General features: G+C 41.2%; 1 protein-coding gene across 1 annotated transcript; it reads left to right on the top strand.

Annotated features, from left to right (window-relative positions):
* Nucleotides 1-1181: 1181 nt before the first annotated feature.
* Nucleotides 1182-7110, top strand: LOC113019312 (serine/threonine-protein kinase pim-2-like). Its single transcript, XM_026162932.2, has 9 exons — nt 1182-3571; nt 3962-4198; nt 4324-4449; nt 4573-4667; nt 4806-4853; nt 4938-5156; nt 5246-5426; nt 5513-5683; nt 5773-7110. Exons 1-9 carry the CDS (start codon nt 3511-3513, stop codon nt 5862-5864), a joined length of 1230 nt encoding a protein of 409 aa, XP_026018717.2. The 5' UTR covers nt 1182-3510; the 3' UTR covers nt 5865-7110.
* The last annotated feature ends 6141 nt before the right edge of the window (nt 7111-13251 follow it).

Genomic DNA, 13251 nt, shown 5'->3' with positions numbered 1-13251 from the left:
GCGCCCTCCTTTTTAGGGCATGTGGGCTTTGATAGTCGCTCTGCAAAGAAAATTCACAAAACATTTCTTATTTGGTAAGCTTGTTAACAAATTTTAGTTCAGTTTTGCTGCAAGTTATAGCATGCATCAGGTAAGAAGCAATTGGTTCTTAAAAAGCATATACATTCCCCAAAACATTTTTATTATGTGCATTTTGGAGAATAAAAGATTGTACACAATTTCCCTTTTTGAAGTAAAAAGATTATTAAGTCTAATTCTTACTTATGCAGTAGATTAAAGTATTGAAACATCATTATTCATAAAATATGCACATTACAAAATTAAAGTTATTCAAAAATTACTCAAGTACTTACTCCAATACTCACATTATTCAAGTAAATTTAATTTTTGCCAATGTAATGTCACATAAAATCTTAATCTGAATAAGGGATTTGAACCCCACTGTCACGGCCAGGGGATCAGCAGGCCGCTGACTAGTAGTGTTCTCTCTCTCTCTTGCTCTCTGTCTCTCGCTCTCTCGCCAGGGCGGAACTCATGGTGGGTTCACGCCCTCGGCCCACGCCCCTCTGAAGAGGAAACACCTGGGCCTCATCAGTGCAGCCAGCATTTAAGCCAGGGAGTGGCTTCTACTCATCGCTGGACCGTTGTGTGTGACTCGTGCCAGTGCAGCAAGTTCTCTTTTGCTTCCCTGTGCAAAACCTCTAACGTGTGTTTTCTTCTGTACATAGATCCCCTGGACCCGACTCTGCATTCCCCGAGCGGATTCCCTTTTTGTGTGAGTGTTTGGAGAGAGAGTCAGAAGAGGAGCAAGTGGCTTTTCCCTACCTGGATTTCCCCGGAGCCTTTTCCCTGTCACCGCTTTGTATATAGCACTATCCCCTGCACTGTTTGTATATACACCTGGTGGAACTGTAATAAATACTGACTGTGCCTCTGAGTCCTGCTTGTGAGTCCTCAAGCGAACCGTGACACCCACACAGATGAGAGCTTAGCAGTGAAGCTCTCTCTTAAAATTTGAGTTATAAAGTCAGAAGTTATCACGGACAGAGATCCATGTTCTTTTAATATAAGAAAGAATATTTGCTGGAATTGACATTAATCCAAGCCCTTAAAACGCCATTTTGGATTAAGCATTTCCTTTTAGAAAAGTCTTCAATGAGCAGGAAGCTCCAGTACTGGCGCCGGTGAGGTCGGCTGCCGTCACGACTGCTCCGACCACTTTTTCTTTGTCTTTGTTTTTTAAGTTAGTTTTCAGCGTTTCTAAATCGGCAAAATCATCACCATTGGGTACATTAGGTATGACAGTGACACTCTTGTTTCTATTGGTATACAATGTACTCACAATTCGAAGTTTTTAACTCCGGATCCGAGCTGGCCGAGTGAGATCTTGAGGGAGAACAAAGGGAAGCGGCGGCGGCCTAGAGGGAAGCGAGCCGGCGTCAGGAACAGGCTGAGAGCTCGTGCACACCGCACACCTCTGCCTAGCATCCTGCTCGCCAACGTCCAGTCACTGGAGAACAAGCTTGACGACCTCAGGGCCAGGGTAAAGTTCCAGAGAGACATTCGGGACTGCAATCTCCTCTGCTTCACCGAGACATGGCTGAACCCAGCGGTGCCGGACCACGCCATCCAGCCGGCAGAGTTCTTCTCGGTTCACCGCATGGACAGGACGGGACTCGGGGAAGTCAAGGGGAGGCGGCGTGTGTTTAATGGTGAACAACAACTGGTGCAACAGTGCGAACGTTGTTCCTCTCACACGCTCCTGCACACCAAATCTGGAACTTCTGTCCATCATGTGTCGTCCTTTTTATCTACCTCGGGAATTTACATCGGTCATTGTAAGTGCCGTTTATATTCCACCACAAGCGGACACGGTCACCGCCTTATGCGAGCTGCATGAGGCACTCACACAGCACCAGACACAACACCGGGACGCTGCGCTTATTGTGACGGGGGACTTTAATAGCGCCAACCTCAAACGCGCAGCGCCGAAGTTTTATCAACACATCACCTGCCCCACCAGGGGTGAAAGGACACTGGACCACTGCTACACTACGGTCAAGGACGGCTACAAGGCACAATCCCGCCCCCCGTTTGGCAAATCTGATCACGCCGCCATCTTCCTGGTCACTGGTCACTACATTCTTCATTTCCGGTTAATACTTGTACAGCTGCTGTTATTGTGTGTATATATATATATATATTTATTTATTTATATTTCTTCATACATTCTTATATAGTTCTATATTGTGTATTTTGTTGTACAGTTATTTTATTTTCAACTTTAATTTATATATTTTATCTTATTCTTTCCCAGTTAAATTTACCCTTCATTCTAATTTGTGTTGTACAGTTATTTCATTTTTAACCTTAATTTATATTTTATTCCTTCCTAGTTAAATTTACCCTTTTTAATTTTTCATATTTATTTCCTATCTTTTTCATAGCCTTTTCCTTTTTTGTTTTCTTTAGGTCACGAGCAGTTGTCCAAGCATTTCACTACATATCGTACTGTGTATGACTGTGTACGTGACAAATAAAATTTGAATTTGAATTTGTACTGAAAAAGAAGCCAACATCAACTGCTAAACGTGCTAAAAGTAAGTAAGTCCCCGTAGACTCCTATGATCAAAGCACATACAGTATAAAAGTTATAGGTTACAGATCTGAAAAGTAAAACAAATGTCAAAGTGCAAAAAGACTTATGGTCCCATAGAAGTCTATTCCATTTGCCTGGAATTAGGTGAACACCTTTGTGACAAATTTAATGGCTCAGTCATTTGTTCCATGTCATATTTAATAAAAGACCGACATGGTGGCATGTTGAATTGTCCATTTTGCACATATTTGGTCATTCTAAGCGTCAGAGGGGGAAAGATCATTCTGGGAATGCCTACTGGCATTAAGAGTGACTAGACATGACACGTGGGACACAGGGGCAAGGCAAAGTAACAGAAACCTAAAGCCTAAGAATATGACACAAGAAGAAAACAATAAAGAGAACCAAAAACATACATAAGAATAATCAATGAATATAAATGAACAAACACAAAACACTGGGTCACAGACTCAGTACCATGACAGTTAAATGTACATAATAAATACTTTAAATCAGATGACAATGTAGCTGACACTGTGTTTATTAGTGTGTGGTCAACCACAAATCTTCATACTGTCATCCATACATGAGGTCTTTATACAAATGATGAAAGAAAATGAAAGAAACTGTTTAATTGATATGAAATGATTGAATCATATGAAATATTATGGCTTTGTCTGCCAGAGTGTTTTTCTGTAAACTACTTTGAACTGCTGGCAGTCAGTGAAGTCACTGAAAGGCAAGATTCTATGTTGTGTTGCCGTAGTTTCCAGAGTTTACTTATAAAGCTCACTTACAGAATTCAGTTAGAAAAGTCAAGCATTTGAAAGGTGCACATTTGAAGGAATATTAAGTCAGTATTAACTCATTACGGTTTACATTTTCGATTTTAAAGGGTCTCCGAAATTACAATGAAAGAGGAAACAAGAAAAATGACCACTCCAGGCGATAAGAAAGATTCAGGAGATCAAGGTAAGTAAAATAATAAAATAAAATCCTGGTAAAATACAAATCCTAGAACTGTTGACACTGTGTGAATCATTTTTAGAGCAATTGAATCATATGTTTGATTGAAAATAGCTTTAATACAAGATGTCTAATCAAAGAAAGGTTACCGGTCTTTTGGTAAAATAAGGTAATAAGTTTATTCTTGGACTCAACAGTAAAAACAGACCAACAAGTGTCATCAAGATCTAAGACTTAGTGAACCTAGCATCAATTCGCACTGGTCAGTTTTTTTTTATCCCAAGAATAAACTTGTGATAATTTAAGCAAAAGCAATTTCAAATTCTTTGCCATCAAACTACTTCCAGTCCTGATGTCGGGGACTCTTTTTCACCACTGTGTTGTTGTCGTTTATAGATTGTAAGAGCAGGACTGCTAAAAGAAAGGCCAGTCCTGAAAAGAAGACCCCAATAAAAAGGAGGAGGGTCGCTGACCAGGCTGGTCCTTCCACCAGCTCAGATGTGGTCAAAGGAGTGAAACGCAAGGTTGTGCAAGATGAAGAGGGCACAACAAAGAAAGCAAAGAGGGCTAAACTGCTTGATCATATGAGCGGTGACAAGGAGCAAGCATCCTCCTCGTTGGACTCTGGTAAAGGTAGGCTAATTAGTTGAATAAGGGGGTAGATTAAGTGTGGTTGCTAGGTTTAAGATATTGGTGTTTAGTGTTTGTGTCTATCATCCAGTGAGCTGATGTGCTTTTGGTGTTTTCCACATCTCCAGACTTGAACAACAAACAGGTGTGCGCAAAAAATGGCAAAAGAAAGGCCACGGGAGACAACAGAGAGTCACCCAAGAAAAAAAGAAGGAATGTGGACCAGGGCAAAAAATCAGTGGCAGACCAAAAACGTAAGTAGCAAGCAGCTTGGGTTTTATATTCAGGGGAAGGGCAAAAGGAACATTTAGGCTACAGAGGAGAGTAATTTGTGTCACAGCTGTAATAAAACAAGATTTGCTGTTTTGTCTGTTCAGGTGAATTCCAAGCCAGAAATGTGGAGGAGCACCAGCTCGGAGAAGGAGGCTGCGGAGCAGTGTTTGCGGGCTACCGGATAGAAGATCGTTTTCCAGTAAGTGTTCAGATGATGGTAGTAAGACAGGCAGTAACGCAGATAATGGATAATATCGTAAACTGAAACGTCTGCTGTGTTTCCACCTTTCATTATGTCATACTGAGGAAATGCTCACCAATGCTCTGTGTCTTTTAGGTTGCCATCAAACACATTCCCAAAAATAAAGTCTACTGCAAAGTGGCGGTAAGCGTCCAACACTTGAATCAGTTTTACATTACTGGATTGAATGCGGCGTTCCTCATCATCCACTTTGTTGTAACATTTCAGGATGAAAGCGGGAAGAAGCTCTCGGTGGAAGTGGCCATTATGCTTAAACTTGCAGGTGAAGCAGAAGGGTCAGTGGGAATATCAGCACCTGTGTCCTTGCTGGAGTGGTTCGACATTGGCAAAGAGCTGATCCTGGTGCTGGAGAGACCTGTCCCTGCTGTGGACCTGCAAAAATACAAAGCAGAAAAAGGAAGAACTTTACCAGAGGACAAGGCCAAGGTAGGTTGACTGGGAGAGCCTTGGACTGTACAGCGTTCAATCAAGGCAGAAAAGCATTAACTCATTATTGTGTTTTTCATCTTTTCCAGGTCATTCTGAAGCAACTAGTTGATGCTGTAAAGGAACTTGAGGATAAACACATCTTTCATCGGGACATCAAGGGAGAAAACATTCTGATTGAGACCGGCTCAGATGTGCCTCGAGTTCGCATCATCGACTTTGGACTGAGCTGCTTTGTTAAACAGCGATCTCTGTATCGCATCTTCTATGGTAACATATTCTGCTCCTGCTTTTCACAGATGTAACAATTTGTGTCTTTTGTTTTAGAAGAAATTGTAATTGTGTCTGTTTGTTAGGCACGCCTCTTCACACCCCTCCCGAGTGGTACAGGAGGAGCTGCTACAGGTGTGGACCCACCACGGTGTGGCAAATGGGAGTGGTGTTGTATGAAGCGCTTCATGCACGGGACTTTAGTACCGAGAGGTTCCTCGCAAAGAAACTGAGCATCAAAAAGCGTCTGTCCGCAGGTAAGAAAACTTCACACTTCCAGATTCACTGATGCCTTGGATCACTAGAACTATCATCTTCATCTTTTTGATCTTTTCTTTCTTTCAAGGATGCCGGAATTTCTTGGAGGCATGTTTAACTACAGTCCCGGAGAAGCGCCCAACACTGGAGGAGCTCCAGCTTCACCCCTGGCTAAGATAACACACACAAACACACAATTCACACCTTATCATGCAAGTGTGATACATTGTGGTAACTTCCTTTCTTTTTTCTGTTGGACAGGAATAGATAGGATGGGTCAATCTTAAAAAATAAATAAATAAAAATTTAGCTTTTTTGGAGCTCCTGTAACCCCCCCAGCCATCCCAGGAAAGGGGATCTATCTTTGAATGGGCTTTCCCGAGGTTTCTTCCCATCGATCTGGCCCCCTGGGGAGTTTTTCCTCGTCTTCATAGAGAGCTTGGGCTGGGTCAGGAGCTCCATCAAAACTGTCTTTATTTGATGACTTTAATGTCATCAAATAAAGATGTGTTTTACTTAAAGAAAAATTTGATCAAAATAAAACTTGTTTAATTCATCTTTGCTGAGGATTCTCCTTCGTTACTATTTTGTTTTGTTTTTGTTTTGTTTTTTATTACCCATGGTGCATTTTGACAAATAAGAAAACTGAATCAGGTCAAAGTGTGCACAAAGACAGTCACACTGCAAATGATCTGAAGACTTGCATCTGTTGCTCTAACCCCCAACTAGTTTAGACAGATTTCCTGGTTCTACCAGAGGTTTTTTCCTTCAAGAAGGGAGTTTTTCCTTCCCACTGTTGCTGAGTGTTTGCTCATAGTGGGTTGTAAAAGCATAAAAGAAAAAAGAACTACAAATTTGGAAAGGAATTCATTCATGTTCTTACTCATAGATGGAGTACATGGTTTAAAAAACACTCAGGAAACAGATATGAGGCATCTGTATCAACATAAAAACATTAATACAGTTAAAAATGAATAAAAAGTTGCACGCTTAAACTTATTTCTCTACAGTTTGTACAATTAATCCATGTAACAATAGGTTCTCTCTTAATATAGTAGTTAATTAAAATATCTTTACATAAAAATACATTTTTAAGTACTCTCCGGTGGAAGTCTGTTGTGGCTTATGTTTCTAAATGACACAACCATAAAGCAGCCCACAGAATATACAAATATGTCTTTGATAAGTGAATGTTGGCTCCCACAATGGCCTGTTAAGTTATTGCAAAAATAATTTACTGCATAATATGTCAGATTAGAACATGTTTTAAGCACAAAACTGAAGGGGAAACAATAAAAACAAAAATTAAAAAACAAATACTAAATTAAGTTAAAGGATATTTCTTACTATACTATATAATTGTGTAATGTTGCGTTTGATTGCAAAAGAAAACCCACCAAGAAAAAAAGAAAGAAAAAAAAGAGAATAGAGTTTAATTTATTCAAAACACATTCTTTTCTTTTATTTAAGCTGTAGCGAGATTCAAATGGACAAAAGCGAAAGAAAAATATTACAGATTTGTTTTATTAATCAAGAATAAACTTTATTATACACAACTCTAAATTTCAGTTGGTCTTAGTCAGATGTGTTTTTAATTCAATCCTGCAACACTGTGCTCGCTGCCATCACTTTATATCTTAGTGTGCAATTCAAATATATACTTATTACAATATTTTTCCCCCTTAACTCTCAACTCGCGTTTTTAAAATGTCTGTGATCATGTTTGTCCGTTGACTTCTGTCTGGGCCTCGAACGATTCATCAGACAGGTTGGCAGCCTCCAACTGATGCTCCAGACTTTCATCATCGCCTCTATTCTGATCAACTCTTATCTTAAACTTAGTGATGAACTCATTACTGGCCAGCGCGCCCTCCTTTTTAGGGCATGTGGGCTTTGATAGTCGCTCTGCAAAGAAAATTCACAAAACATTTCTTATTTGGTAAGCTTGTTAACAAATTTTAGTTCAGTTTTGCTGCAAGTTATAGCATGCATCAGGTAAGAAGCAATTGGTTCTTAAAAAGCATATACATTCCCCAAAACATTTTTATTATGTGCATTTTGGAGAATAAAAGATTGTACACAATTTCCCTTTTTGAAGTAAAAAGATTATTAAGTCTAATTCTTACTTATTCAGTAGATTAAAGTATTGAAACATCATTATTCATAAAATATGCACATTACAAAATTAAAGTTATTCAAAAATTACTCAAGTACTTACTCCAATACTCACATTATTCAAGTAAATTTAATTTTTGCCAATGTAATGTCACATAAAATCTTAATCTGAATAAGGGATTTGAACCCCACTGTCACGGCCAGGGGATCAGCAGGCCGCTGACTAGTAGTGTTCTCTCTCTCTCTTGCTCTCTGTCTCTCGCTCTCTCGCCAGGGCGGAACTCATGGTGGGTTCACGCCCTCGGCCCACGCCCCTCTGAAGAGGAAAAACCTGGGCCTCATCAGTGCAGCCAGCATTTAAGCCAGGGAGTGGCTTCTACTCATCGCTGGACCGTTGTGTGTGACTCGTGCCAGTGCAGCAAGTTCTCTTTTGCTTCCCTGTGCAAAACCTCTAACGTGTGTTTTCTTCTGTACATAGATCCCCTGGACCCGACTCTGCATTCCCCGAGCGGATTCCCTTTTTGTGTGAGTGTTTGGAGAGAGAGTCAGAAGAGGAGCAAGTGGCTTTTCCCTACCTGGATTTCCCCGGAGCCTTTTCCCTGTCACCGCTTTGTATATAGCACTGTATATATATGTATATAGCACTATCCCCTGCACCTGGTGGAACTGTAATAAATACTGACTGTGCCTCTGAGTCCTGCTTGTGAGTCCTCAAGCGAACCGTGACACCCACACAGATGAGAGCTTAGCAGTGAAGCTCTCAAAATTTGAGTTATAAAGTCAGAAGTTATCACTGACAGAGATCCATGTTCTTTTAATATAAGAAAGAATATTTGCTGAAATTGACATTAATCCAAGCCCTTAAAACGCCATTTTGCATTAAGCATTTCCTTTTAGAAAAGTCTTCAATGAGCAGGAAGCTCCAGTACTGAAAAAAGAAGCCAACATCAACTGCTAAACGTGCTAAAAGTAAGTAAGTCCCCGTAGACTCCTATGATCAAAGCACATACAGTATAAAAGTTATAGGTTACAGATCTGAAAAGTAAAACAAATGTCAAAGTGCAAAAAGACTTATGGTCCCATAGAAGTCTATTCCATTTGCCTGGAATCAGGTGAACACCTTTGTGACAAATTTAATGGCTCAGTCATTTGTTCCATGTCATATTTAATAAAAGACCGACATGGTGGCATGTTGAATTGTCCATTTTGCACATATTTGGTCATTCTAAGCGTCAGAGGGGGAAAGATCATTCTGGGAATGCCTACTGGCGAAGGATGTGTGACTGACAAGTCCTGTGTGTGAAGTTTAACTACAGTCTAAGGAGCTTGGAAAGAAAAGCATCTGGACTTCTTTAAGTTTCTTGAAGATGTTTCACCTCTCATCTGAGAAGCTTCTTCAGTTCACAATTTCTTCAGAGAACTGAAGAAGCTTCTTGAATGAGAGGTGAAACACTCTTCAAGAAACTTAAAGAAGTCCAGATGCTTATCTTTCCAAGCTCCTTAGACTACAATGACCTGAACGACTGAGAACCTTAACAGACAGTTCTTCCCTTCATTCATCATGCCTGATTTCAAAACACCAAGATGGCAGTCATGAAAACACTCATCTTGAGTCTTCATGGGACTATGGTGAGATCAGTTATGCCTCTTATGATGAGGCATACTTTTTTGCCCCACTGTACGTTGCTGCTCCTGGAGGAGCTGGAAATGTTTCCTCTTTTCATCTTCAGCCTGCAGCAACCTGAAGGAGGGGAAAAAGGGAAGAAGCAACTGAAAATGTTAATACTTCTCATGGATATATCAGATCTCCATCACAAATAAAATAATAAAGGGCCATAATAAGAGTTAGAAATCCATTGTTACCGCTCAAGCTCCAGTCTGGCCCTCTCCTCCTCCAGCCGAGCCTGGATCTCCATATTAAGAAATATGGTGAAAAAAATCCAGCACAGACCTGACACAGGACCTGTGATCTGGCCCCTTCAGTTGATCCATCTACTGTTCACTGAAGCCTCATCAGAAATGGTGTCAGTGGATTCTTCAGGGAGGCAAAAATTAAGAAAAGGCCGAAGTTGCCCAAATTACACAAGAACTGTCACTGAAAGAATCAGTGAAAACAGGCCTGATGGAGTAAGGAATCCAAACGTTTTGCATTATTGGTTGAAATTACTGTAGCAAGTGTCTACAGCCATTTATAAAATGCAGATGGTGTTGCAAATGATGAAAATATTAACACAAAAAAGTACAGTCAGATTTTGATCCACCATGGAAAACTATGTGGAAAGCACTGGATTGGTATTTTTTCCTTATGTACTGTATTTTCATGTATGTTTGTATTTCAGTAAATAGCTGCAACATTTCTCAAGCAAAATATAAAGAAATTGAAGGTGGCTCAAGATGTTTTCCCAACACACATAATTAAAACTAATCAATTTGATAAAAATGGCACAATGAAATAATTTCAAACTACAGTGGGGCAAAAAAGTATTTAGTCAGCCACCGATTGTGCAAGTTCCCCCACCTAAAATGATGACAGAGGTCAGTAATTTGCACCAGAGGTACACTTCAACTGTGAGAGACAGAATGTGAAAAAAAAATCCACGAATCCACATGGTAGGATTTGTAAAGAATTTATTCGTAAATCAGGGTGGAAAATAAGTATTTGGTCAATAACAAAAATACAACTCAATACTTTGTAACATAACCTTTGTTGGCAATAACAGAGGTCAAACGTTTACTATAGGTCTTTACCAGGTTTGCACACACAGTAGCTGGTATTTTGGCCCATTCCTCCATGCAGATCTTCTCGAGAGCAGTGATGTTTTGGGGCTGTCGCCGAGCAACACGGACTTTCAACTCCCGCCACAGATTTTCTATGGGGTTGAGGTCTGGAGACTGGCTAGGCCACTCCAGGACTTTCAAATGCTTCTTACGGAGCCACTCCTTTGTTGCCCGGGCGGTGTGTTTTGGATCATTGTCATGTTGGAAGACCCAGCCTCGTTTCATCTTCAAAGTTCTCACTGATGGAAGGAGGTTTTGGCTCAAAATCTCACGATACATGGCCCCATTCATTCTGTCCTTAACACGGATCAGTCGTCCTGTCCCCTTGGCAGAAAAACAGCCCCATAGCATGATGTTTCCACCCCCATGCTTCACAGTAGGTATGGTGTTCTTGGGATGCAACTCAGTATTCTTCTTCCTCCAAACACGACGAGTTGAGTTTATACCAAAAAGTTCTACTTTGGTTTCATCTGACCACATGACATTCTCCCAATCCTCTGCTGTATCATCCATGTGCTCTCTGGCAAACTTCAGACGGGCCTGGACATGCACTGGCTTCAGCAGCGGAACACGTCTGGCACTGCGGGATTTGATTCCCTGCCGTTGTAGTGTGTTACTGATGGTGACCTTTGTTACTTTGGTCCCAGCTCTCTGCAGGTCATTCACCAGGTCCCCCCGTGTGGTTCTGGGATCTTTGCTCACCGTTCTCATGATCATTTTGACCCCACGGGATGAGATCTTGCGTGGAGCCCCAGATCGAGGGAGATTATCAGTGGTCTTGTATGTCTTCCATTTTCTGATGATTGCTCCCACAGTTGATTTTTTCACACCAAGCTGCTTGCCTATTGTAGATTCACTCTTCCCAGTCTGGTGCAGGTCTACAATACTTTTCCTGGTGTCCTTCGAAAGCTCTTTGGTCTTGGCCATGGCGGAGTTTGGAGTCTGACTGTTTGAGGCTGTGGACAGGTGTCTTTTATACAGATGATGAGTTCAAATAGGTGCCATTCATACAGGTAACGAGTGGGGGACAGAAAAGCTTCTTACAGAAGACGTTACAGGTCTGTGAGAGCCAGAGATTTTCCTTGTTTGAGGTGACCAAATACTTATTTTCCACCCTGATTTACGAATAAATTCTTTACAAATCCTACCATGTGGATTCATGGATTTTTTTTTTCACATTCTGTCTCTCACAGTTGAAGTGTACCTCTGGTGCAAATTACTGACCTCTGTCATCATTTTAAGTGGGGGAACTTGCACAATCGGTGGCTGACTAAATACTTTTTTGCCCCACTGTATTAACTGTCAAACTACAACCCTGTGAGTGCTTACTGTATTTGGGTCATTACAAGCTTGTGATTTTATTTAAACTGTCTCTTTAAATTTAACATGTAAACACATGTTACACACTGCATGTTCAGTCAGTAACTACAGAAATAAGGATATAAGGAAAATCCCTGTTGTTTATTAAGTGTGACAAAACTCATTCAGTCTGTAAACATTTAGTAAGCACGTTAGCAAGTGATTCATGGGGTGTCTCTGTGTATGTGCTGGGACGGCAGGGCGCATTTCATCATGTCATTAGCAGTCTAGCAAGCAGAAATGACTTTTTCTGCACCTTGGAGCATGTTTCAGATCAATGCCCTTGGCAGTTCTTAAATCAATGAGTGATGCTGTAACTAGGGGACTCATCTGTGAAACAGACCCCTGGGAGAGAGCTTGAGTGAGAGAGCGGCTGTCAAAGAAGAAAGACGAGAGAGAAAAAATCCACAGTTTAAATAAACAAAAAGACAACTGAGGGGACAGGAGGACAGGCGGAGGGGAAGTGTAGGTCATCTTAGTGGATATGCATGTAGTATGTGTGGTATGGATGTGTGCGTGTGTGTCTGTGTATTAAAGACCATAAAACAGAAACACATCCAGAAGCACTGACCTTTCTAAGTGCCTTTTGGTACAGCACAATGCAAATGCAATCATGTCTAAATAATTGGTTACTTGATGAGGCAGGTGAATCTCTGCACCTCCATCTTTCTCTCCATCTCGCTCTGCCATGTATTCCTGCAAAGTGTGCGCCTCATACGGGGTGGGGGAGCAAAGTAATGGGCAGGAGGTGGAGCATGAAAAAGGTTAGGGAGAAAAATCACATCACCAGAGAGAGAAACGATGAGAGTGCGCCCACCACCCAAGGCCAGATGTATTTACCTGGGTAATGATAGTCATCTGGACCGACAGGGTGCGTATATGTAGTGTATATATATGTGCATGTGTGTGCTTGTGCGCGCGTGTGTGGTACAGGTGCTGTGTAGGCTAGGTTTCTCTTTGACTGCTAGCTTGCCAATTTATTTGCTGGCGAAAACACAACAGTGTCTCTTGTTCGCCCTTTCCTCTGTTTGTCCTCCCCTCATCTCATTTTTGTTAACATTCTCTTTTTATTCCTCTCATCCCATCTTGCTTCTCCGGTATCCTCTCTCTCTTTCTACCACCATCATCTCTGCTTTGCTTGAAACGTTGCCTTTATTAATTCATAAACAACACACTCCACACACGATTGGGTTCCATAGGCACCGGAGCATGATTCAATCCCCTGCATGCACACATGCTCGCGCACTTTTTCCTTGTTTATGCACCCTATTACCTTGCCTTCCCTCACCCCTCTTCTCGCCGGCTACCTCCGCCA

The sequence above is a fragment of the Astatotilapia calliptera genome, chromosome 1 (assembly GCF_964374335.1).
Source record: "Astatotilapia calliptera chromosome 1, fAstCal68.1, whole genome shotgun sequence".
Taxonomy (NCBI): domain Eukaryota; kingdom Metazoa; phylum Chordata; class Actinopteri; order Cichliformes; family Cichlidae; genus Astatotilapia; species Astatotilapia calliptera.
Note: the sequence above shows the minus strand (reverse complement) of the source record. Positions and strands in the feature narration are given on the sequence as shown.

Bases quoted from the DNA above. Each gene is read 5' to 3' on its own strand.
- LOC113019312 (XM_026162932.2), top strand. From the start codon at position 3,511: ATGAAAGAGGAAACAAGAAAAATGACCACTCCAGGCGATAAGAAAGAT. The intron at 3,572-3,961 runs GTAAGTAAAATA...TGTCGTTTATAG, and splicing joins GAAAGATTCAGGAGATCAAG to ATTGTAAGAGCAGGACTGCT. The intron at 4,450-4,572 runs GTAAGTAGCAAG...TTGTCTGTTCAG, and splicing joins ATCAGTGGCAGACCAAAAAC to GTGAATTCCAAGCCAGAAAT.